The sequence below is a fragment of the Thamnophis elegans genome, chromosome 2 (assembly GCF_009769535.1).
Source record: "Thamnophis elegans isolate rThaEle1 chromosome 2, rThaEle1.pri, whole genome shotgun sequence".
Taxonomy (NCBI): domain Eukaryota; kingdom Metazoa; phylum Chordata; class Lepidosauria; order Squamata; family Colubridae; genus Thamnophis; species Thamnophis elegans.
Genome location: NC_045542.1, coordinates 895,094 through 919,247, shown reverse-complemented (window position 1 = coordinate 919,247; position 24,154 = coordinate 895,094). Strand labels below are relative to the sequence as shown.

The window sequence follows — 24,154 nt, the reverse complement described above, 5'->3', positions numbered from 1 at the left end:
TTTTTGCTAGTTTTATTTTTTGAAGCTGTTCTTCTTCCCTCCCTCTTTTACGCTTGAGTGCATTTTTAAATTCTTATGAGTCAAGGTTTGTTTGTTTGCAACACAAATTGTTGTCCTTTTTGGAATTATTACAGAGATGAGTTAGAAATTGCAATATGTAGAAAGTCATCTGGGATGGCAGTTGGTGCATCCCCTGTGCCTGCCAACCCCTCATAATAAGTCCGCAAATATCATGGTCCCCCAAACTATCCCTGCTAAATATGCACCCTTCATTCATCATAATAGAAAGAATTCTATCGTTTGAGAAAAAGGGAGAAAAATGAAGGGTACAGTAATTTTTAAAAAAGTAATGAGTATTATCACACGAAACAGACTTTTGTTCTACTGTAATATGTATATGTGTTGTGCTGCTGTAAAGGTGTTTTCCTTTTGAGCATTTGGTTGTTGGGCATTTGTGGCACCCGTGCCTCTGTGAAAGCATGTGCCTGTGGCCAGTTGTATCCTTCCTGCATTGGGATCGGAATCCTTCATGGGTCCTTTTCCTTCTTCTACAAATGCCATCAGTTTCCTTCAAGAATTGGCATGTACCTATACTCTATCTACTACCAGAACAATCCTCACACCTTTTGTGCTGTTAATAGGCCAATCAGGAATAACAAAAGATACACACTGCCAGAAAGGAATCTGTTTGATGTAAATCTAAGTTAGGGTATATGAGTTTTACAATATGGTTAGATTTTATGACTAAAGTAATTATAATACTAAGAACCTTGGCGCAAAAGTAAGAGAAGGAGATTGACGAATTGTGACACACTCTTGGTAGAACACACAGAGAAAACAAGATCCAGCTGTGATTGGGAGAAGGATCGCTACACTCACATACACACAGGCACACACACATTTCCCATGCTTTTCTGGACCATAAAATTAAAATTTAAAGGTACACACCTTCTTTCCAAGAAGCCTTTGAGCTCAACACTCAAAAACCCTTTAAAATGGCCAAGGTCCAGGAAACCTCACAGACAGACTCAATGGGTCTGCTGCCAGCAAAGGAGGTTACCTGGTCCAGGTCCATTGGTCATGTTAGCTTGGAGTCCCATCTGGGGTGCCAACTTGTTGGAAGAAATGTCCATCTGGGTTCAGTTCCAAGTGGGAAGAAAGACACTGGAAACATGGAGACTGCTTGGAAAGATAGTTTATTGGTGGACAGGACCACATGGTTTGAGGTCCTGGGCAAAAAGAGCACATGAGAGAGAGAAATTTATATCCGCTCTTGAGCCCCGCCTTGGAGATTCCTGTTCCTGTGTAAGAAATGTATTCTGATTGGTTCTCAGACTCCAATGGGGCCATGCAGGGGTAACTTTGTAGGTTGTTTTGAGTCCCAGGCTTGGTTGAATCTTGCTGAGTGAAGCAATCTCCCCAGGTGCCACATGGTGAGTTCTGTTGCTAGATGGATAGAGGGCTAATCCTATCATGTCTTGAGGCCCATGTCGTAATCCCATTACCCTGGAGCTGAAGTGGGCGGAAGAGAGCTGCAGGGAGCTGCTTTGTCTTTAAAATATGTTTCTTCTTTTTTCATCCGGGGAAATATAATATTCTGCCTTTTTAATATTTCCTAAAATATTTCATTCTTCTAGGAGGGGAGGGGATGCTAACTTTCTTCAAAAGAATGCAAATGAATGAATTTTTGATAATGTGTTTTAATTGAACCATTGCTAGTGTGAAAGGTCGCCCCCTGGTGTTTGAGAAGAATACTGAGATAAAGATCTTTCGTACTTTAGTTCCAAGTTCCATATTAGATAAAAAGCTTATCGCAGCCTTTGCCTATAAAGCATCCTGCTTTGAAACCTTTCCATGTTTCTATCTCCTGGAAAAGTCTGTCTCCTGGGCATGAGGTGCGCACCATCTGTCGGTGTCCATGAATGGTGTAGTTCGCCTGCAGCCTGGCACCCTTCACTGCACACTGAATGAAGTTGTTCTTCATCAGTTCCAGCTCATGGGAGTCAGGGAGAGTCTTCATGTAGTTCCCAATGAAACTGATGCCGTATCCTTTGCTGTTGTAGCCCCGGGTGTGAGCTCCTACCCAGTGCCAACCCCGGCCTTGGTAGAGGTAGCCATCACTGCCAAAAACAAAGCTGTGCAGGAACAGAAGAGAAATCAAGAAAAGCAGTGTAAACATCTTGTGGAATTTTTCCGATTTCATAAAAAGAAATGCACTTTAAAAACACGTCTAGGAAAAATAAAAGCCATGTAAGAATGCACAGCTTTGCTGAATGGGTAGAAAGATACTTTCAAAAACAAATGGATGTGAAAGTGAACATTATTTAAATAAGCCTTCCTAGAAATAAACAGTAATCTATATGATTGATAATCCAGGGCAGCCAAAATGGGAGCATATGAAACAAATGTATAGAATTGCTGCTTCAATAGCAGTAGCCATAGCAGTTAGACTTATATACCGCTTCATAAGGCTTTCAGCCCCCTCTAAGCGGTTTACAGAGTCAGCATATCGCCCCCAACAACAATCCGGGTCCTCATTTCACCCACCTCGGAAGGATGGAAGGCTGAGTCAACCCTGAGCCGGTGAGATTAGAACCGCTGAACTGCAGATAACAGTCAGCTGAAGTGGCCTGCAGTACTGCACCCTAACCACTGCACCACCTTGGCTCATCAAACCAAACTTTGATAGAGGAATGCAAGACAATATGCAGATGCTCATCTTTCATCTATTAAAGCTTGTCCAAATATAGAACTCCCCAACATACGTGGAACAAGGAAGAACTTTTTCCTGGATTAATTGGAATTTTGCTCTTCACCCACATTTTACCCTTCTGTAAAAGCAGTAAGCAACTTTTAATAGTCTAAATATAAAATGCATTCTACAATATAATTTGATAAAATGCTATTAAAATGTCCAGCTAGTTTATTGGAAAATGTGTATTGCATAGAGACACCTGTAGCCAATGTCGTCCCAATCACGGTAATCTTGGTGGAATCGCTGCATACTCCGCATGTCAGCTGCACAGGAGGAGAAGTTCCGGCACGGCTCAGAAGGGGTGCTGGTGTGATGGATATAGACAAATCCCAAGGGCAGCTTAAGTTGAGTGGGTGTTCCTTTATAAGGACGAGCCCCCCACATGCACCGCGGGATTATGGCAGGACATTCTATGGGAGAGCGAGGAGAAAAACATCAGAGCTGAAGGGCAAAAGGGGAAACATTGCAACGCACCAGAAAGCAGAAAGCCAGGACACTGCTGATAATGCCGTGGCTACTATCGAATCACCCAGTATATTATAGCAAAGTGGTAGCAGGAAACTATAAATATCCATAAAATAAAATATGGTAGAGACAGTATAGATAGGAAGACTTCCAACTACTCTATGTGTAACACTGTGAGAAGTTGCCCTCCCCAAATCATATTGAACCATAGACAGTACTTTTTCTCCCAGGACATAGTCAAACTATGGATATTGTTATCCTAACACTTGGCTTCTAAACTTGACAGCTTAAAGTAAAACCTGACAAATCCAGGGAAAGGAAGGTGACAGTGGCATCTGTTGCTTACAGCTAAGCAGTATGCACAGTATCAGGAGCCATGTGTTTCTCAATGCCATAAGTGTGCGTAGCAGGAGACACGCTTGCTCTCATGTCCTGCTTGAGGGTCCCCATTGGCATTCCATCTGCAGTAGAACGAGGACGTTCTTGAGCGTCTCGTGTCAATTAGCCAACCTCAACATCCCCCACTTCCCCCAAGTGAGTGTTTAACCCTCCGGGAGACACAATGTGCTAGACTGAATCAGGGAATAATAGCAGGGTAGCAAAATATTGTGATGGGCCTAGAGAGCGTATTGTGGCTGAAGGCCATTATCTTTTCATTAGCTCCATAATGTCTACATGGATGGTTCAAGAGCCCGAGAAGAGGTTTCATTTAACTAACAGTGTCTGTTGACACTCCAAGGATTATACTTTACATGCCATGAGATGTTTGCTTAGAATGGATGTAAGAAGAGGGGAGCATGTAAATGTTGCAAATCAGTTAAATAAATGGCCTCACTTGAGCTAATTACCAGCAATGTAGTATCTCAAACATCAGCAATAAGTGAAATCCTACCAGGATGTCTATTTTTCTAACAAGGGACATACCTACATACATCGTCATGAACTCATCAGCGGCCTGTTTTGCCAGAAATGTCAATTCCTTGTCGGAGATTCCTTCGAGGAGGGACCTGACTTCATTCATCTTCCGGAGAAAGCGGAGAGCATCTTCTACCTGCTCCTGTAGCTTTTCTTTACTCAGCAGTGCTGCAAAGCTTTTTCTGCGGAAGTTGCTCCGCATCTTTTCTTCCCCGTCCAGGCCCTTAGAGCCATAATAGTCATTCAGCAGAACACTGATATTGGGTGGTGGATCAAGCTTCTCTACCAGGTAAGTGCCCAAAATAAAGCCATCCATTGCACCGTTGATAGCAGCGTCAGTCATATATGAGGGAGGACCCATTAGGAGAAAAGTAGAGGGTTCAGAAATACTATCCCAACAGCCATTTGGACCCAGGGCTACCTGGCTCTGCTTCAAGTAAAATAGCAGAAAAGCCATTCCAAGGTCCATTGAAATAGTGCTGGAAATGAGGGGATCCAAAGAAAGCCGTGATTCTTCTCCAGAACTGTTTGAAGGATCAGCGATCAAAAGTTTCTCAGGCAACTCATTTTTCATTTTCAATCCAGCCGCTATCCCAGCAAGCAAAGGGCTCATTGAAACTGTGGTTCCATCAGGAGTTAAGACTGCCCCACGTTCCACTTGGGAGCCATCAAGCGTACGATTCACTAGATTTTTTAAGAATATTCTCTTTGCCTCACTCAGATAAGGCAAGTTCGAGGTCCTGGAAGTCATTGGACCAAGAACAAACTGGCAAATTTTACTATCGCAAAACTCCAACTCCTGGTACAGCTCTGCCATAATTAGGTCTGGGGTTCCTTTCAAGTGGGATTCCACATCGTTCAGAATTTCAACCACAGTGTCCATATGGAGTATCAAGTTACCTGAAAACAGTAGGATTCAGACATCACAGTTAGAGTAGCAAGCAGTGAGTGAGAAGGGGCAACTAAAGCCTATGGGTTATGGACTCTTGGATAGAATATTCTGAATGAAATTGTCTGGCCAATAACACAGACAGGAGCGTAATTTGAAATGGACCCAGGTGTTTTGTAATGACAAAATGATGATATGGTGGGCTGTGGAATAAAAAGAAGTGAATTGTTCTCTTATGAAACAGACATTTGTGTCTGCGTGTGGATTAAAACTAGAGGATTTCCTGACAAATTATTTCTCTAAAAGACAAAAATTAATGTCCAGGCAGCAACCAACTTTAATTTCCATCCCATCACACATTTTCATAAAACAAGAGAACATATTTTTTGAATGAACATTTCTGCCATTAACATTTCTCCATCCAAACTGGAATTTCTTTGTTGTACATTTCTTTGGTTAAATTATCCAATAAATTGAACTTCATCTGTTTAATACACAAAAAACCCTAAGCAAGGGTTTTTTTGTGAAAAAAATGTTTTTTTAAAAAGTAATAGTGCATATTCTCAAATGACAAAATGATATTTTTACCCTAAACCTCCTTACATATTGGATGACTATTGCCAAATTATGCCACATTACTTTGCTCAAAACCTCTGTGGTTCAACTAGTATTATTAAAAGAGAGAGAGAAAATCTCATTTAACTGAATAGAATTTACTCTATATGCCTAATTATATCGGATTATGAATTATGATTTTGGGGGTTCAGTTATGGGTAAGACTTATTTGAACCATCAAATACTAGAGTCATAAGAAATAAATCTTGATTTTTTTTTAAGCAGTGTACTTCTGGATACTGGTTGTGCTCCTAAAATATGCTTTAACCAGTGCATGGTTATGGAAGGAAATATGGTATAGGACAGATGTCGGCAACCTGTGGCTCTGGAGCCACATGCGGCTCTTTTGTCCCCTTGCTGAGGCTCCCTGTCAGCTGAATCCACCACTGGCTGGCCCCACTCCTCGCCCTCCCCTCGCTTGGCCTTAGAAGGTAAGGGCGACTGGGGTGGGTGGGTGATGGAGACTCGCTCCAGACTCCAGAGTGGGCGCGAAGTGCCCCTGTACTTGACCCGTCTCTTGCTGGGTTCTGTGGGCATTTCTTCCAGCCCTTGTTGATGCTGTGTACACCTTGGTCGCTCTCCATCCCTAGGCCAGCTGCGGCCAATGCCTCTGCTGTTGCCATCTCCATAGCCTGCCCACTGCTCTTGCAATGCCTTGCGCAGCATGGTTAAATTTAGCGCCCTTCACAATGGGGGAGACAGTGTCCCCTCCTCCTTCTGGAGCCCATTATCACATGGAGCATTGGCCGCAGCTGGGCCAGGTCAGTGTCTCAGGGCCGAGAGCAAGACATGCACCTCCCCGAGCGACTGAGGTGTGTGCAGCACCAACAAGGACTGGAAGAAGTGTCTGTGAGACCCAGCAAGAGACAGGGCAAGTACAGGGGCGCTTTGCTCCCACTCTGGAATATGAAGCGAGTCTCCATTGCCCCCCTCCTGTCACCCTTACCTTCTCAGGCCAGGCGAGGAGTGACTGGGAGGGAAGGGTGAGGGGCGGGGCCAGCCAGTAGTGGGTTCAGCTGACAGGGGGCCATAGCAGGGAACCTGAAATGACTCTTGATTTAAATCATAAGGTAAAAAGCACTCAAAGAAGAAGAAAGAACAACATCAGCAAAAAAAGAAAAACCCAAGCCCTCACGTATTTTTGGAAATGGTACAAGAGGGCACACACAAACACACACACACGTGTGTGTGTGAGAGAGAGAGACAGAGACAGAGAGAGATGGGGAAAAGACACAGAGAGAGACGGGGAAAGAGAGACAGAGATGAGATAGAGATGAGACCAAGAGAGAGAGAGGGAGAGAAAGAAAGAGAGACACAGAGAGAGAGAGATCCATTTCCCCACAGAAAAGAAAACACCGGGAGCCACAAAACATAGGGAGGCATTTTCCTAATATCCCTGTGGAACCGTTGTTGGGCTCATTCGCAGTCCCTCCACCACCACCATCCCAGGGGCTTCTGCCCTTTTCCAGCTAAGTTTATTTATTTAGTTTGGTTTTTACTAAATTTATTTGCCACCCATCTCGTTAGAGATGATTTCGGACAGCTTACAAACATTAAAACTAGCCCACATTAAAATAATAAAACAAGAATATAATACTGTTAAGAAACAAAGAGGAGGGGGACACGACGCACACAGGGAGAGGTTGAGTCCCTGCCGCCTCCGGGAGAGAAAATCCCGGTTGGGGCTTCAGGCCAAATAGCAGAACTTGCTTTTTACCCAAGCGGTTTGGGGAGGTTTAGGTGGCCTGCAAGGGAAAGGGATCTGCTGCCGCCTCGAGTGTTACCTGCATGGGCTGTGCTGACACAAAATCCCATCACTGGCACAAGTCCCAACCATATCAGGAACATCCTGTGGGTGGTGTGAAGCACAACTTATGATTATGGCACCTGCAAGGCAAGGAAAAGGGGAAGGAGGAAGGAGAAATCAATAAAAGCTAGCGGGCCGCACAGAGAACTCAAAGGCCAATAAGGAAGGCAGCCTGATCTTTGGACTCTGTGATTCAGTCTTGCTTCTCAAATTAAGGTGCCACTTATCAGTTTAAACTAGTAGAGCAGCTGTGTCCTTTCCTTTAAAATGTTGACTTTTCCTATTTACATTTTGATTTCAGATTAGTTTCCTGTAATACTTGGGTACAGGATTGTCCTCTGTGAATTTCTTGTAGCAACAGGTGGCCTACATCCACCTGTTTTTTGGCCACATTTTCTCCAGTTATGGAACAATCCTCCCCTTCTTCTCACTTGAGATTATCAAAGGATTCACCTGGAAAATTTCATTTTGTTTCTGTTTTCTTTCAAGAATCAGAGGGACTATAAGGCAACATCACTGACATGCACTGCATTAGCCAAATGTGGACTAGATGAGCTTCCGAATTGTCCTCATATTTTTGTTAGAATTAAATGCCAACTGACGCAGCTGCCCCTCCTCCAGCCTTAATACAGAATTACAGAGTTCAAAGGGACTTTGGAGGTCATCTAGCCCATCCCCCTATAAGGCAGGAGAACCTATACCAGTGTTGGTGAACCTTTTCAGCACAAGCTTCACAGCCGGTGGCTTCAGGAGACACTTGCCTGGCGGGGAGGAGGGGGGGGCAGCCTGGCAAGCTTCGCAGTCACAAAGCTTATCAGGCTGCATCCCCCTCCCCACCAGGCTAGCGTCTTCCGAAGCTGCCAGCATTGCGAGGGGAGGGCAGGGGGTGGCCAGGCAAACTTCACAGCCACACGACTGCAAAGCTTGCCAGGCTCCCCCCAATTTTCCCTCCAGGCTAGCGTCTTCCGAAGCTGCTTGCATTGTGAAGGTGAGACGGGGGGGGGGGGACAGCCTGGGATGCTTCACAGCTGGAGGCTTTGGGAGATGCTAGCCTGGTGGGGAGAGGGGGCGGCCTGGCAAGCGTCGCAGCCACGTGGCCACCACCCCCATCCCTGCCGGACTAGCATCTCCTGAAGCCGCCGGTATTGCAGGAGTAGCTGTTGCTACTGGCTGCACCAGGAGCCCAAGAAAACCCCCAGGCGCAGCACAGTTCCATGGTGGCAGAGGGCTCTGGCATGCTCTGACACCACCTCTGCCACCACCGCTGCTGCTGCTACCAGCCACACCAGGCGCCCCGTAAAACTCTCCAGCATGGCACAGTTCTGGGGCGGCAGAGACCCCTGCCCTGCAGTTGTCAGCCTGCTCATTTTGTGGAGGGAGCTGGGAAAACAGAATTCAAGGCTACCTGGAAAGGAACAAGATCAGGCCCCTCTTTGAGGTAAGACCTGTGTGCACGCGAAGACCAGTTGGCTGGTGTACATATGCACCCTGGAAACCAGAAGAGCAGCTGCCTGGTGTTCATGCGCGCACAGGGAAGATGATCTTCCAGTTTCTGGCATGCGCACTGGCCACCTAGTCTTCCAGTTTCTGGCTCCCATGCGTGCGTGAAGACCAGCTGGCCAGGGCACATGCACACACAGGAAACTGGATGATCATCTTCCTGATGCGCACATGTGCTCCGGGGACTTACTCTTCCCATTTCTGGCACTCCCACGCGTGTAAAGACTAGCTGGCTGGCGTGCCGGAACCCAGAATAGCAACAAACCTGGAGAGTTTGCTCTGCGTGCCACTTCCGGCACACATGTCATAGGTTCACCATTGTGGCCCTAAACTATTCCAGGCTAGTAGACGTCCAATCTCTTCTTTAAGAGCTCCATTCATCGAGCGTCCACAACTTCTGAAGGCAACCTGTTCCACTGATTGTTCTCGCTAACATAAAACTTCTCCTTAGTTCTAGATTGGGTCTCTCCTTGATTAGCTGCCATCCCTAACTTACTTCTTATCCTGTCCTCAAGTACTTTGGAGAATAGATCAATACCTTCTGTGACACCCCCTCATATTCTAAAACTGATACCATGTCATCCCTGATCTTCTTAGACACACCCAATTCCTGTAACTGTTTATCATATGTCTTAACCTCCAGTCCACTAATCATCTTTATTGCTCTTCTCTGCATTTTAAAGTCTCAACATCTTTTTTGTATCATGCTGGTCAAAACAATTCCTCTTCACCCAATGCAGCCAAGGCAAGCCAAAAATCGTAATGCCTAAATACCAAATAGATTAAAAATTAGTTTGAAGATTTTTTTTTGTCTAAACATCCAGCCCAAATTTAGATTTCCCATTTTATTTTAAACATTCAATCCTATTTTTTGCAAAATCTGGAAAACCGTTTTGGGGAAATTGAAAGCTTGCAAATCCTTTGGGGGACACCGTGGTTGACTGAGGTCATCCAGAGTTTGGGACACAAATAAAGTATCATTTATACAGAGAGGACACACACTCTTTTCCACCAAAGCCTTAGCCACGAGAGATGTGAAGCAGTGGCTACTTTAAAACAGGGCCTCCATAGGGGAAGCCACTAAAGAAAATTCAAGCTGACACACAATCTAACCCAGATGAAAACACATTTTATAAAAATTTGTCTGGCTTATTCTTAGACGGCAGAGGAGCCGAAGGCCTCCTAAAAATTCCAGAAATCTTTTTTTATTCTTTCCATTCCTGTAGCAAAATGTTAGCAAAACCTAGATAAAGGAACTCGGAACTCCATTTATTTGTCCAACTGGCCTGCAGCGAGTAATTCCACAAAAACCAGGAAAAGGAGACTAAATTTGTTGGGAGGGGGAGGAAGTTGGCAGAAAAAAACTGTTGCTTTTGCTGTAGAGAAACAAATTCAAGGAAAAAAATTCCTCCAACATCTCTCTAATGGGAGAGGGCGCTCAGCAGCTGCTCCCAGTATTACTGCCTCTTCCATTCTCGCCCCCCCCCCTCTTTCCCAGTCGTGCGACCCAGAGCAGAGTTTCTATTTAGGGGTCAGAAAGAGTCCCAGGAACCGAGTGCTTTCCCTGCCTTCACTACCAGAGGGAGGAGTGATCTGGGGGGCTCAGAAAGCCCAGTAGCTCCTTAGTCCATATGTCTGCATAATACAGACAGTCCTTGACTTATGACCAATTCCTTACTGGCCCTTTGAAGTTCTGATCGACCTGAGAAAGGTTCTCATGGTCCAGATCCAGAGTTCTGACCATTGCCCTCCCTTGGCAGTCATGTGACCAGGCTTTGGACACTCTGCAACACAGCCACATTTATGACTGTTTGCAGTGTCCCAAGGTCACCTGACCGGATTTTACCACAGTTTTGTCAAAAATCAGTTATTTCTAGTTTTCAGCAAAACTGCATCCACAGAAAACCATTGCTTTGTTTAATGACCATTGGATTTGTTTTACAACTACATTTGATGCTGCTCTAAAACCATCATAAAATCGGGTCAGCCACATGACCAACCCATTTTGCTACCGTTATGATTTGAGACAGGCAAATTTCATTATGCTCGTAACTCAAGGACTACCTGTGAGCCACAGAGAAAAGCCACATAAGATTTCATTATGTTACATCCTGCATTGGATACCAAGGAGTGTCCCCACAGTCTCAGTTAAATGTGGCAGAGATGTGGAATCAGAAACACAAAGGTTAGAAATTATTTGGGACTGTAAGGAGAGACCTGGGTAGAGAAGAGCCGTCTGGATGCCCACCCCAGAGGTTCCTATAGAAAAAACAGCACACTCACCTCCCTTCTGAAAGTGGCAGATTCACTGGTGTTTGCTTGGGCTTCCACAGATCTTATATAATCCCCTGAATTACACAAGGAACTTCCCCCTTCTCCGTACGGATGCTGTACCTGTTGTTTCTGCACTCTCGCCAGGCGGGTTGGCTGAGTATCAACCAACAGGAGCCGCCCAGAGGAACTCAGCCCTGCTCTCTGACTTGGGTGACCTTTGAAGGGAGATTCCTTGAGTGCTCAACACACAGGGATCTGGCACAGTTCTGCGGGGAACCACAATGAGGGCACCAGGGACAGCCATGCAGAAACGTGCTGGCCCCTCCAGAATCGAGATGAGTGGGGTGGGGGCTTGGTTTGCGAGACTCCCCCAAAGCTACATTTGAGATCAGGATAGAGAAGGGTTCTTTTTGATGCTGCTCGATGCTAAAAAGTACCCCACCCACTCCAATATTTTAGTGGAGGTCAAGGCATTACCTGTCTGCCTTCTTCACTAGCTGATAAATACTTCTGCGTTTTGTCAGGAACACCTTTCTTTTTCTCCTGATTCCTTGTTCCTGAAATGCAACTAAGTCACAAACTTTGTTTTCAATGTTGGCTAACGGCAGTAGGAATTTCCACAGCATAAAGCAAGGTTTTACTAACAGATGGTCCAGTGATTGTTAACATAAGGAAGTTAAACATTACCTGGTGCATGGATGCATACACACATCTCTACAACAATCTTCCAGTGTAAAAAGAGCAGCAAAATAAAGTGGCAGTGATGGCAATTGATAGGTGGGTGGAGACGGTCAGAACTGGAGTTAAAGAGTCTTTGGAAATAAATTAAATGGAAGGAATTGATGTGAAGGGCTTTCAGCCTTGGCTAGATTAAGTTATGGCCTTTATTAAAGATTAATTATCTCTTCTGCACTAGGGCTTGAGAAGAGCTGCTGTTTTCCAAATGAAAATTAGATTACAAGGTTCTATCTCTAGGCTACTAGAGACAGAATCTGGGTGTAGGACTTTCAGCTTCCTTATCAACTTTAGCAGGCCATGGCTAACCACAAAAGTTCCTTCAGCAGCGAACAACTGGTTGAAGGCCCTGAGTATAGGACATTTGCAATCATAATCAAGGGCTAAGGTGATGATAATGATGATGACGATGATGATGATGATAGTGATATTGATATTCTGAGTTCCAGAAAACTAATGGCATCCCCAGAAGGAGTACTTCTTCTCCCCCATCTCTTTCCTGAGTAAAGGATCAGCCCAACTCCTGCCCTGCTTACTATCTGAACTGAAATATAATTCGCCCACATATACGTAATTTTAAAAACTAGCATATATGTTCTAATGGCTATTTTGCACATGCTAATACACTTACTGACTGAAACCACCAACTGATAATTATATTTAAGTCAGTACTCATAGACTCAATAAGGACAAACATAACATGTATTCGATATTGTTTGAATATCCAGTATTAGTATCTGTCATGAGATAGGGATAAGTGGAAACCAAAGATTTTAAAGTACACTAATCAAGTGAAAACAAAGGTTACTCTCCAAATATACTAGATAGAACTTATTATTATATTAATGATTTCACTATTTGAATAAGAGCTCTGGTGGCACAGTGGTTAGAATGCAGCATTGTAGGCTAACTCACTGCTCACTCCAGGAGTTCAGTTCTGAGTGGCTCAAGGTTGGCTCAACTTTCCATCCTTCCAAGGTCAGTAAAATGAGGACCCACATTGTTGGGGGCAATATGTCGGCTCTATAAACTGCTTAGAGAAAAGCACTGTGAAGTGGCATATAAGTCCAAGTGCTATTGCTGTTATTGTATGCACTGTTTTTTTATTTATTGAACATCAACTTATTTTTGGGAGAAGAGTATGTCACCTCCTCTAGACTCCTTTATCCCAAGTGAGTCAAAATCTGCCCTTTGCAGCTTTTCACACACACACACACACACACACACACACTGCTGACCCCTAGGATTCTATGCAGCTTTCTGGGCAATATTAGGAAAGAATATTGCCGCTGCTACCTCCCGGGATTATTTTTCAACTTCTCCACTGAGCCCATCATCACCCTAGAATTTCCTAGTGGTCTCCTGTGCAAAGACCACCTTACCTGATACTTCATAGTTTTGCAAACCCAGACAAATGCTGCCATGTGCTGCCTCAATACGTAAATAACAACATAGGAGAAGAGAAAAGGAGATGAAACTCTGTTCTTACTGGGGTTTAAACCAGAACCATAGAATTAGAGGCTAGAAGGAACCTCAGAGATCCATCTGGTGCAGCCCCCTGCCCAAGACAGGAGTCCTTATATTAAGGCACAATGTCATCCGTTGTTTCCGTGGTTTTATATTTATTTCAACCCTAATCCATGAATGAGACCAGCTTACATTTTCTGCAGCTCTACTGGTATAAAATAGTATATTCTCTTTTATTTTGATATTGTCTCAAGAGCTATAAAATCTGTTTCCCCACTATTTGGCTTGGGAGAAAGGCATTTGTGTGGGAGGGTAATTTTAGTGTTTTTGTGCAAAATTTGTTATATCTGTCACTCTTCTTTTTCTCTGTCCTTTTAAAAATGTATACCCTTTTCATGTTTAACAACGGCAATGTTCCTTGAATTGGGAGAAAAATGATTGCAAAACGAACATGTGATGTGAGAGAAGAGGGGGGAGGGACTCCCGTTTGGGCAGGGGGTTGGACTAAATGACCTACAAGGTCCCTTCCAACTCCGTTAATCTGTTACTGCCTCATTTAGACAAAGTTTCATGGTTCCAAGATGGTGACATCGCGGCTACCCCCCACCGCTGTTTAGGAGTTGCCACAAGCAAGGAGGGGGGGGTTGCATGGTGTGCGCTGTTGGATGTCGGGCGATGGGTGTTGCGACGGACTCGCAGAGGGGCCCCGGAACAGCGAAGCAGCAGTGGCCGGAGAGGCTAGTCTGACACCGTGTCCAGGGCCTCAGGACGTACAAGCGGAAAGACTGGTGCAAAGGCTCCATAGGAACCTTTCCGCTGAAGGCCAGAGAGGGAACCCCCAGGAACTGAGCCTGACCTGTACATGTGCTTGCTCTCTTTGGATGCTCAGTTCTCTCCTGCAGGAATGCCCACATTACCCTGGATGCTTTGTTGTCACACACACACACAATGTCGTTTGGGAATGACAGCATAAGTTGGGACATAACATAACCACGAGATCTTATGATGACAATTCCCACTGTGAGTCATTGAGCAATTACCCACCCCAATTCTGGGCTTGGTCCCTTCCATCCCCTGAGCCTCAGTGACTAACTCCGACCTACCCCAACTGCCTACTTACTTCATCCCTGCCTTTCGGATGCCCTGCAACCTGCCTTGTGGGGTGACAAGCAGCCCCGGAATCTGAGGCTGCTTGCCACACCTGGGGATGATGCAGCCATCCCAGCCCAGACCCAGCCAAAGGACTCCGAGACCCCTGTTGCCCTGCGCTCTGCTGCTCCAGCTCAGCTTCCCCGTTTTCCTGCTCTGGCTGCTGGCAAAGCCTGCTTGGCTGGAGTAAGCGGGGCTGGGCAGGGCTTCGGCTGTGGGGTGAGGGTGGGAATTCGAAAGAGGTCCCTGAGTGGCAACACACCAAAATGCCTCTTTCCAAAAAGCCCTTGGCACGCATTGACCCAGGGATTGCTTTTGGCTCCCCCACTCCAAATACTCTTTTCTCCTCCGGATAGGTATGCCTTGATCGGCATTTGTTTTATTTTTATTGAAAAGTTTTAATAAATTTTACAAATATTTCCCCTTTCCCTCCCCCCACCCCAACCCTCCCTCCCCCCAACCTCCCAGAGCAAAATACAGGGTATAAACATTTAACAATCATACACTAACATAAGCTAACTAACTTTAGCATCCTCCCTCCCTCTTGTACTTTAACTCCCCTTTTATTAAACTAAATTTAGATAAGTTATAACATTCCTTGTTCATTCATTCATAAGCTAATTGAAATTTCTTAGTCCGAAATTTATTTTGGATATAATCAATCCATCTTCTCCATTCCAACTTGTATTTCTCATCTGAATGGTCCTTGAGGTATGCTGAGATTTGGGCCATCTCTGCTAAATTTACTACTTTTAACATCCATTCTAAATAGTAGGCAATTCTTCCTTCTTCCAGTACTGCGCCACCAACAGTCTTGCTGCCGTTATTAAATTCAGAATCAAATTAGTCTCTATAACTGTACAGTCTGTAATTATACCTAGCAAGAACAGCTGGGGAATGAACTTTATCCTCTTTTTAAGAATGTTTTGAACAATCCACCATATTTTCATCCAAACCTTGATCGGCATTTGGAGGAGGGAAGTCGAGGCAGGGGAGCTCAGAGCAAAAGCGGCCTCAGAGTGCAGGGTGGGAAGAGCAACTGTGGCTGTGGCTGGGCTGCGCTAGTGTGGCTTCCCAGAGCATGGCAAGCCAGCCCAGAGTTGCACGGTTCTGCACTGCTTGCTGCCCCACGAGGAAGGACGCAGGGTTGCCAAAGGGCAAAGATGGGGGTGAGATGGGTGTGGGGGGGGGAGCGATCTTGCAGTACAGGCTGGCTGGCAAGCATCTGGATTCTGATCACGCGACAGCACTGCAAATGCCATAACTTCAACCATGGCTCATGCCCAGGTTTTTCTCAGCACCGTCATCACTTTGGACACCATGCTGAAGGAATGGTGGTAAGCCAAAGACTACCTTTAATTGCACAACTGTGGTAGGGCATCCCTCCTTTCTGAAGCGTTTCTACCTTGATGTCTCCTCTGATGCTTCTTTATTTCACTTTTTTTTTAACTTCACAAGTACAAAAATGGGTTATGGGAAGGGAGTAGGAAAACCAGCCCAGAGGATCTTTGGCCAAAACCTGGAATCACGCCCACCTTATTCCTGGTTCAGTGCCCCAACTGACAGCTTCCTGGCTGACACCAAAGCCATAACTCATTCAGTTTATCTATAATTACTGGCACATTTACAAATCAGGCCAATCCCGTTTGATAATGAGGCACACTAGACACAACAGCAGAGGCAGAAGAGGGATTATCAAGGGGACAACAAGGTCCATGGCCCATTGCTTGAGGCTAATTCAAGGATGAGCGGGAACATTTTAATTCAGCAAAGTTGTATGAATTTTCTCTCCAAGATTTCAGGAAAAGTCTTTTTTCCAAGGTTCTCTGGACAGAAGTTGTTCAGAGATCTGTTCTGCCACTGAATGTATGGGCATATTTACATTACAGTTATTCATTAATCTTCTTTTGAGATTTCTGCAGACTTCTTCCTTCTCATGTTTACTCATGAGACTGTAGTTGAGATTCACCCTTAGTCACCTTGGTATAAAGCACAGTCATGTTTTTTCCTCTTATTCCAAGATAGAGCCCTCTACTTTGAGTTGGACAGTCCAGCTTTTTCAAATTTGGCTCCCCCCCCCCTTATCCGCCAGTCCCTTAGTTGGCTCAGGTAGTTGTTATGGTAGTTGTGAGGTGGCTTATTCCCACCCTAATCAGCTATCGTTTGAGCTCCCTTTGAAGAAAGTGTAATGCTGTTCCAGAAGAAACATGGGGGGTTAAGCACTATTCATCTCCTTCTGAACATATGTTTAATATTTGGGTGACTTTTATGTAGAATGATCCTGTAAAAAGCACTAGTGTAAAATGAGGGGTGTTGTAAATAATGACTCATATGTCAAAATTCATCTCCTCCAACACTCCTAACTTTTCAACGTTTAGGAGAGTGATAGGTGGATGCTTCCTGTCAGCTGATGAGATTTGACAGCGGGGAGAAAAATACCTGGTGAATCCATTAAGTTTTCCTTCCTTGTATGGCATAAAAAGAAAATAAGGCCAACATCATGCCAGTGGGGCAACAGGTTTTACACTAGTGCCATTTTTTGTGTTCTCAAGGGCTAGAGGATAATTATCCTGGTACCATCTAGCAATAACAGAGCAGGAATTTATTACTTTAATTTAATAAATATATAAATAAATGTATATGGCCACCCATCTCTCATATATACATATATACATACAGACATACATACATACATACATACATATGTCTGTGTGTGTTGCATTTGTGCTGATAAATAAATAGAGGGAGACTATCAGCACAAATGCAACACAAATGTAACAAAGGCAACATTAAAAATAATGGCTTTCTGTCTAGATGGTCTCCTGGGGTGATACGATAGACAGAGAAAGGAAGCAGTATGCTTCCTCCCATATTTGGGCATACCAGGTCTTGGTGTATTCGGGTCTTTTCCCATGTAAGATTGAGAGTATCTTGCTGACGTTTCGACGAGGTCCCACTCACCATCTTCAGGCTGGTACCTCCGGCTTCATGCTTGTGTGAGCAAAGCGTGATCAGAGCTGCCGTCTTTCTATAAATATTGGTGGGGGTGTGTGGAGTGCTGGCTTTGTTGCTATAAGCGGGTTGATTGGCTGTGTTGTTACATCTTGATTAGTTGATGGAGTTGATGTATGCAGATTAGTCGGTTGTTTCGTAACATCCTGTGTGGTTGAGGTACTAGCTGTGTGCCTATTGTTCTTTTGTGTTGTAACGACCTGGATAATGGGCTGTGTGATGACATCCTGAGCTCTAGTGTACTGATATCCTGAGTCCTGTGCTGCAACATACTGGGAGGTATGCTGCGTTGTAACATCCTGAGTTCTGTGATGTAATGTCCTTAGAAGATGGCCGTGATGTAACATCCTGGGCTTTGGTTTGGCTCCAAATTTGCGGTCTGGCCATGTGTTCATGGTGTGTGTCTGTTTCCTTTGTGTGGGGGTTGGAGGGGGGTGCAGCAATTGGTGATGCCGTCGTGCTTTGGCTTCTGGATGGTGGTTGCATTTCATCTATGGGATGGGTTTGGGTTTGAGTCTGGTGAGGGTGGTTGGTTGTGGCGTCCTGTGTTGTTCTGGGTCCAGTGTCGGTTTTCATGTCTTTTGTTGACACGAATACACCAAGACCTGCACACCCGTGAAAATCTATGCTATATATATCGTATACATGTATGTTTGTGTGTGTGTGTGTATGTATGTATACACACACATATATATGTATGTATATACATACATACATACATACATACATACAAACAAATGCAAGATTCATTGTTTGTCTCTCTTTATAGCTGTCTGGATAAGTGGGCATTTAATTATGAATAGGATCAATGAAGGAAGACAACAAAGCCCAAAAATAGTAGTTAAGGCGCGCGCGCGCACACACACACACACACACACACACACACACACACACACACACACACACATATATATATATATATATATATATATATATATATATATATATATATATATATATATATATATACTTAAAGTCACAACCCCTGGTATGCCCAAGTATGGGAGGAAGGTCACACTTCCACTCTCTGTCATTAGGCTCGTCACAAGAGTCCATCCAGACAGAAACCCAATATTTTTTACTGTTGCCTTTTTTGTTACATTTGTTATATTTATGCTGATAAATAAATAAAGGGAGACTAGTATAGATCTAGCTGATGAGAGCTAAATAGCTTGAAATAGATCTATACTAGTCTCCCTTTATTTATTTATCAGCATAAATATAACACAAATGTAACAAAAAAGGCAACAGTAAAAAATATTGGGTTTCTGTCTGGATGGACTCTTGTGACGAGCCTAATGACAGAGAGTGGAAGTGTGACCTTCCTCCCACACTTGGGCATACCAGGGGTTGTGACTTTAAGTATATGTATGTATGTATGTATGTATGTATGTATGTATGTATGTATGTATATATATATATATATATATATATATATATATATATATATATATATATATATATATATATATATATATATATATATATATATATATATATATATATATATATATATATATCCAAGTGGTTTAAATTTACTAGAGGTAATCAGCCAATATAGCAGACAGAGGAGTAAAATAAGAGGGTAAAGAATGGTGAAATACCAATGAAATATAATAGAAGGGGAAATAATATCAGGTGAGCGATATCGATTGGCAATTGCTATTAGAAAGAACGGGAAGCCCCTGTTCCTATTGTATTGTGTAAATGTGGTGTATGTCTAAGTTTTTGTAAATTAAAGATTTAAAAAAATTACGAATAGCTAGAATTTTCAATTTATATTTAATTTACTGCCAATAATTTTACAAAACCAATCATTCCACTTCTTCACTGCCAGGTTAACAAATGCTCCATAAAATAACTGAAAACCATGATGCTGAAAAGCAAGAAAGAAACAACTTAGAAAGAAGCGTAGCAATAGCACAGACTTATATGCTTTACGGCCCTCTCTATGTGGTTTGCGGCGTGAGCATTTTGCCCCCAACAATTTGGGTCCTCATTTTACCAACCTCGGAAGGATGAAAGGATGAGTCAACCTTGAGCCTGGTGAGATTTGAAGTGCCAAATTGCAGGCAGCCGGCAGGCAGCAGAAGGAGCCCGCAGTACTGCACTCTGACCACTGCGCCACGACACCACGCTGATAGCAATAGCAGTAGACTTATATACCGCTTCATAGGCCTTTCAGCCCTCTCTAAGCGGTTTACAGAGAGTCAGCATATTGCCCCCAACAATCTGGGTCCTCATTTTACCCACCTTGGAAGGATGGAAGGCTGAGTCAACCCTGAGCCGGTGAGATTTGAACCGCTGAACTGCTGATCTAGCAGTAGCCTGCAGTGCTGCATTTAACCACTGCGCCACCTTGGCTCTAGAAGCATCTCATCAATATTATCCAAAATATAAAAACTTACAGACAAAAAGTTTGATTATTTGGAAACTTCTGTGACCCAATAATTATATTAATTATCTTCAAAAAAGACGTTTGCATTATTATGCAAAAATACATATGAAAGAAATAAAAACTAAAGCTGAAGGAGCAGCATCAATTTTAAAAAGTGCTTAGATCCAGTCTAGAAATCAGCTGTAGCTAAAATACATGATTAGGCATCTGAACAAGATCAAAGTTATTTATTAATCTTTCTCAGAATAGCAATAGCAATAGCAGTTAGACTTCTACACCGCTTCATAGGGCTCTCAGCCCTCTCTAAGCGGTTTACAGAGTCAGCATATTGTCCCCCACAGTCTGGGTCCTCATTTCACCCACCTCGGAAGGATGGAAGGCTGAGTCAACCTTAGCAATAGCAATAGCAATAGGAGTTAGACTTATATACCGCTTTATAGGGCTGTTCAGCCCTCTCTAAGCGGCTTACAGAGTCAGCATATTGCCCCCAACAACAATCTGGGTCCTCATTTTACCCACCTCGGAAGGATGGAAGGCTGAGTCAACCCTGAGCCGGTGAGATTTGAACCGCTGAACTGCTGATCTAGCAGTAGCCTGCAGTGCTGCATTTAACCACTGCGCCACCTTGGCTCTTAGTCTTGGGGCCTGAGCATATCGCCCCCAACCAAATATTCTGCCCTTTTAATATTTCCCAAAATATTTCATCTTCTAGTAGAGGGGTGGGTATTAACTATCCAAAATGTCGACTTTGCTGTCTTCCAAAGGGTGCCCTTTGTCTTTTAAATGCAGATGGACTGCTGAATGTAGTTCTGATGCGTTTGTTCTCCTATGTTGTGCCACGTGTTTATGAAGTGGTTGTTTTGTCTCCCCAAGAAGGCTCCACGCCCATTTGCAGCACTCAGGTGGCCCTGATGACACAGGTAAACCTTCTGATGGCCTTCATGATTCACTAAAAGAATGCACATGTCTGCAAGGAGTATAAATCCTTCCATTCCCCACCATCCAGTCAAAGCTGAAGAAGCTTCTTGGATGAAGAAGAAAACCAGAAAGTCCAGTTGCCTCTTGAAAAAGCAGCTTTGGGACAACCAGGACCTGGAGGACAGAGACTCTCCAGAGAAATAAAAACATATTTTAAAATACTTATTATTTTAAATCTTCATCAGATTACCCTCTTCCTAGCATAAAAAAAGCTACATGAGCTGCGGTGGTGCAGTAGTTAGAATGCAATACTGCAGGCGACTTCTGCTGCCTGCCGGCTGCCTGCAATTTGGCAGTTTGAATCTCGCCAGGCTCAAGGTTGACTCATCTTTTCATCCTTCCAAGGTTGGTAAAATGAGGACCCAGACTGTTGGGAGCAATACGCTGACTTTTTAAACCACTTTAGAGAGCAACCCTCTCTAAAGCACCACGCAGCACAAGGTGTGCCCTTATCATGACAGGGGAGGGAGGAGCTGGTTTCCCTGTTTCCAAAATGCAGCCTGGCTCAACCAGGGGGCAGAAATTCTGAATGGGAACCACTTCACAAACTCTCAGGAGTTTCCGTCCCAGCAAAGAGATGGATACTCCTGGCCTACCAGCTTTCTTAGCCTCTTTTCAGAATAGTGTCCAGTTCAGGCTGCCTTCCTCATTGTCCTTTGAGTTCTCTGTGCGGCCCGCTAGCTTTTATTGATTTCTCCTTCCTCATTTCCCTTTTCCTTGCCTTGCAGGTGCCATAATCATAAGTTGTGCTTCACACCACCCACAGGATGTTCCTGATATGGTTGGGACTTGTGCCAGTGATGGGATTTTGTCTCAGCACAGCCCATGCAGGTAACACTCGAGGCGGCAGCAGATCCCTTTCCCGGAGTCCTTCGGGATTGGGCGGCATATAAATTCTATTAATAAAATAATAAATGAATTAATGAATGCCTGTTACCTACTTGCCATCTTCTCTCTTTAATGGACCGACTGTTTCCTTGACTTTTATCTTGTTATTTATATGTTGAAAGAAGCTTGTTTTGTTACTATTTTTTACTTTTGTTGCAAGTCTTTTTTCATTCTGAAACTTTGCTTTCCTAACTTCATCTTTGCAGATTCGGGCTATCTGCTGATCTCCTGCTTTACTTGTGTGTCCCTCTTTCCATTTTTTGCACTTGTCCTTTTCGTCTTCCAATTTATCAGAAAGATTTTTGTGCAGCCGTGCTGGTTTCTTCTTGGATTTCTTGTTTTCGTTTTTCAAAAAAGTCCACGAAGAACATCCATTATGTTTTTTGCTGTTGAAAAGCCTACGCACCCAGGTGTCTAAGGTGACAAGGATTGGGTGATCCTTTCCTATGACGGCTGTCTGTTCTGATTGAAACCCTGGAAGTTCCATTCCATCCCTAAATTGCCAGGCTGAGGCAATGAAGATAGGATGTTTCATATCCTAAAACTCTAAAATATATTTGAGGGATATGTAGTGTTAGAGATCAGCATGACTTTAATGGTTGCTGCTTCTTCTGATGTTACTGCTAGTTAGTGATAGTTTCTGGTGTTGTGCAAGATAAAGGCATTCTTTACTTTCTTTTGAAACACCGTAGTAGCTCTTGTACTTTGCCTTGAACTTTTGTACTTAAAACAAAACTTTGCATCAGCCCACTCTTAAAGGAAAAGAATCATTCTAGTATAAACGGACAGTATCAGGTGATTTGCTAACACAATTTTTCAGACTGGCTGCAGTTTATTCCCTAGGAAAGAGCAACCTTCGTCTCCAGAGGTGTTAGAGGAAAGACTCGGAAAGACTTTGCTGCATGCTTGCGATCGGCTGCCTCAGTAACAAGGAGTGGGGGGGGGGGGCGGTGGCACGGCATTTGGGTTGGGGAAGTGGGCCGATGAGGCGAAGTCCCACGTGAACTGAAAGGGAGGTTTGCTCTCAAGAATTATATCAAGGCCAACTGTCCTAGGAATCAAAATGGGTGAAATATCTGTGGATGAGTTTCACACATTCTGTACATTGATTGGACATTCAGCACTGGATAGCAATAGCAATAGCAGACTTATCTACCGCTTCATAGGGCTTTCAGCCCTCTCTAAGCGGTTTACAGAGTCAGCATATTGCCCCCAACAACAATCCAGGTCCTCATTTTACCCACCTCGGAAGGATGGAAGGCTGAGTCAACCCTGAGCCAGTGAGATTTGAACAGCCGAACTGCAGAGCTGCAGTCAGCTGAAGTAGCCTGTAGTGCTGCATTTAACCACTGCGCCACCTCGGCTCTGGACCCTGGAGGGGAAGGATTTAGAGAAACTTTCAATCTGTAACTTTCGTGCATTTTGAATCCAATCTTCCTTTTGCTGCTATAATTCCAAACTCAGTAAAAGTTCTTCTTCTCTATCTCAATGGAGTTGGGAGTGTTTCTTTCTTGGGTTTTGAATGGAGACAGGTCTGACATTAGGGAAGATCTGCTTTATTAGCCAACCTGGAGACCCCAGTCTACCGAGGGGGCTGAGCACACAATGTCAACCCATGGGAGCAACCAGGAAGAGTCTGGAGCCCTGCGGTTGACCTCCCCCCAGCCACCCCAGTGCTGTGAGGAGACGGAATGGCTGGAGGAACTGCAACTTGAGGAGATTCCAGTCTGAGCCAGATGGTTGCTGGGTGTAAGATGCATGGAAGACCCTGAGGAGCATCCCCTGGGGGTGACTCTCACCAGAGGCCGGCGTGGAGATTATGCCCTGCCAGAGTCTGACAAAGAGGACCTCTGCTGACCCATGTCTTGCAACTAGTGCATGAAGCGATCGAGAGTCGGAGAGCTTGGAAGGCCCTTGCATACAAACATGCCCTGCCAGCACACGGAGAGGCCTCCGGTGAGGTAGTAAGGGGAACTTCCATCTCCAGAACCACAGCCGTGGCCCCTGTCGCTCCACAGAGGGCAGCGTTGGCAGCCGCTGCCCAGCAACATGGAGAAAGCACTGGGCATTTCCAGCGGAGAATTTTAGCATGCTCTGTGGGGACATTGGGGGAATTTCCACCAGTGGGGTAGGGGAAATCTACCCTTGGAAACTTGGAGTGTGGATTCCTTTGGGGCGCTTCCTCATCACGGACTGCAGGAGTGGAAAGCTGGGAGGAACAACGGGGCCTTTTGTGATCAGGACTACCAGGAAGCCGCTTGAAAGCAGCCAAGCGTAGATCGGGTTTCCCACGCCGCCCCCTGTTCG

General features: G+C 44.4%; 2 protein-coding genes across 3 annotated transcripts in view; both read right to left on the bottom strand.

The window, feature by feature from the left end:
- The window catches only part of RASAL3 (RAS protein activator like 3), a 39,581-nt gene extending 38,436 nt beyond the window's left edge, over positions 1-1,145 (bottom strand). The window contains 1 exon segment of the mRNA XM_032212399.1: positions 1,061-1,145. Within this exon segment, the coding sequence (XP_032068290.1) occupies positions 1,061-1,075 (15 nt within the window). The 5' untranslated portion in view covers positions 1,076-1,145.
- Positions 1,146-1,617: 472 nt separating this feature from the next.
- PGLYRP2 (peptidoglycan recognition protein 2) lies at positions 1,618-11,831 on the bottom strand. Of its 2 annotated transcripts, none has more exons than XM_032210827.1 (5): positions 11,698-11,831; positions 7,424-7,526; positions 4,145-5,035; positions 2,955-3,165; positions 1,618-2,135 (listed from the first exon to the last, which is right to left on the bottom strand). In XM_032210827.1, exons 2-5 carry the CDS (start codon positions 7,485-7,487, stop codon positions 1,796-1,798), a joined length of 1,506 nt encoding a protein of 501 aa, XP_032066718.1. In that variant the 5' UTR covers positions 7,488-7,526; positions 11,698-11,831; the 3' UTR covers positions 1,618-1,795. The 2 variants fall into 2 exon arrangements, with proteins under 2 accessions (XP_032066718.1, XP_032066717.1); XM_032210826.1 differs by lacking the exon at positions 11,698-11,831 and adding an exon at positions 11,230-11,376.
- Positions 11,832-24,154: the final 12,323 nt, after the last annotated feature.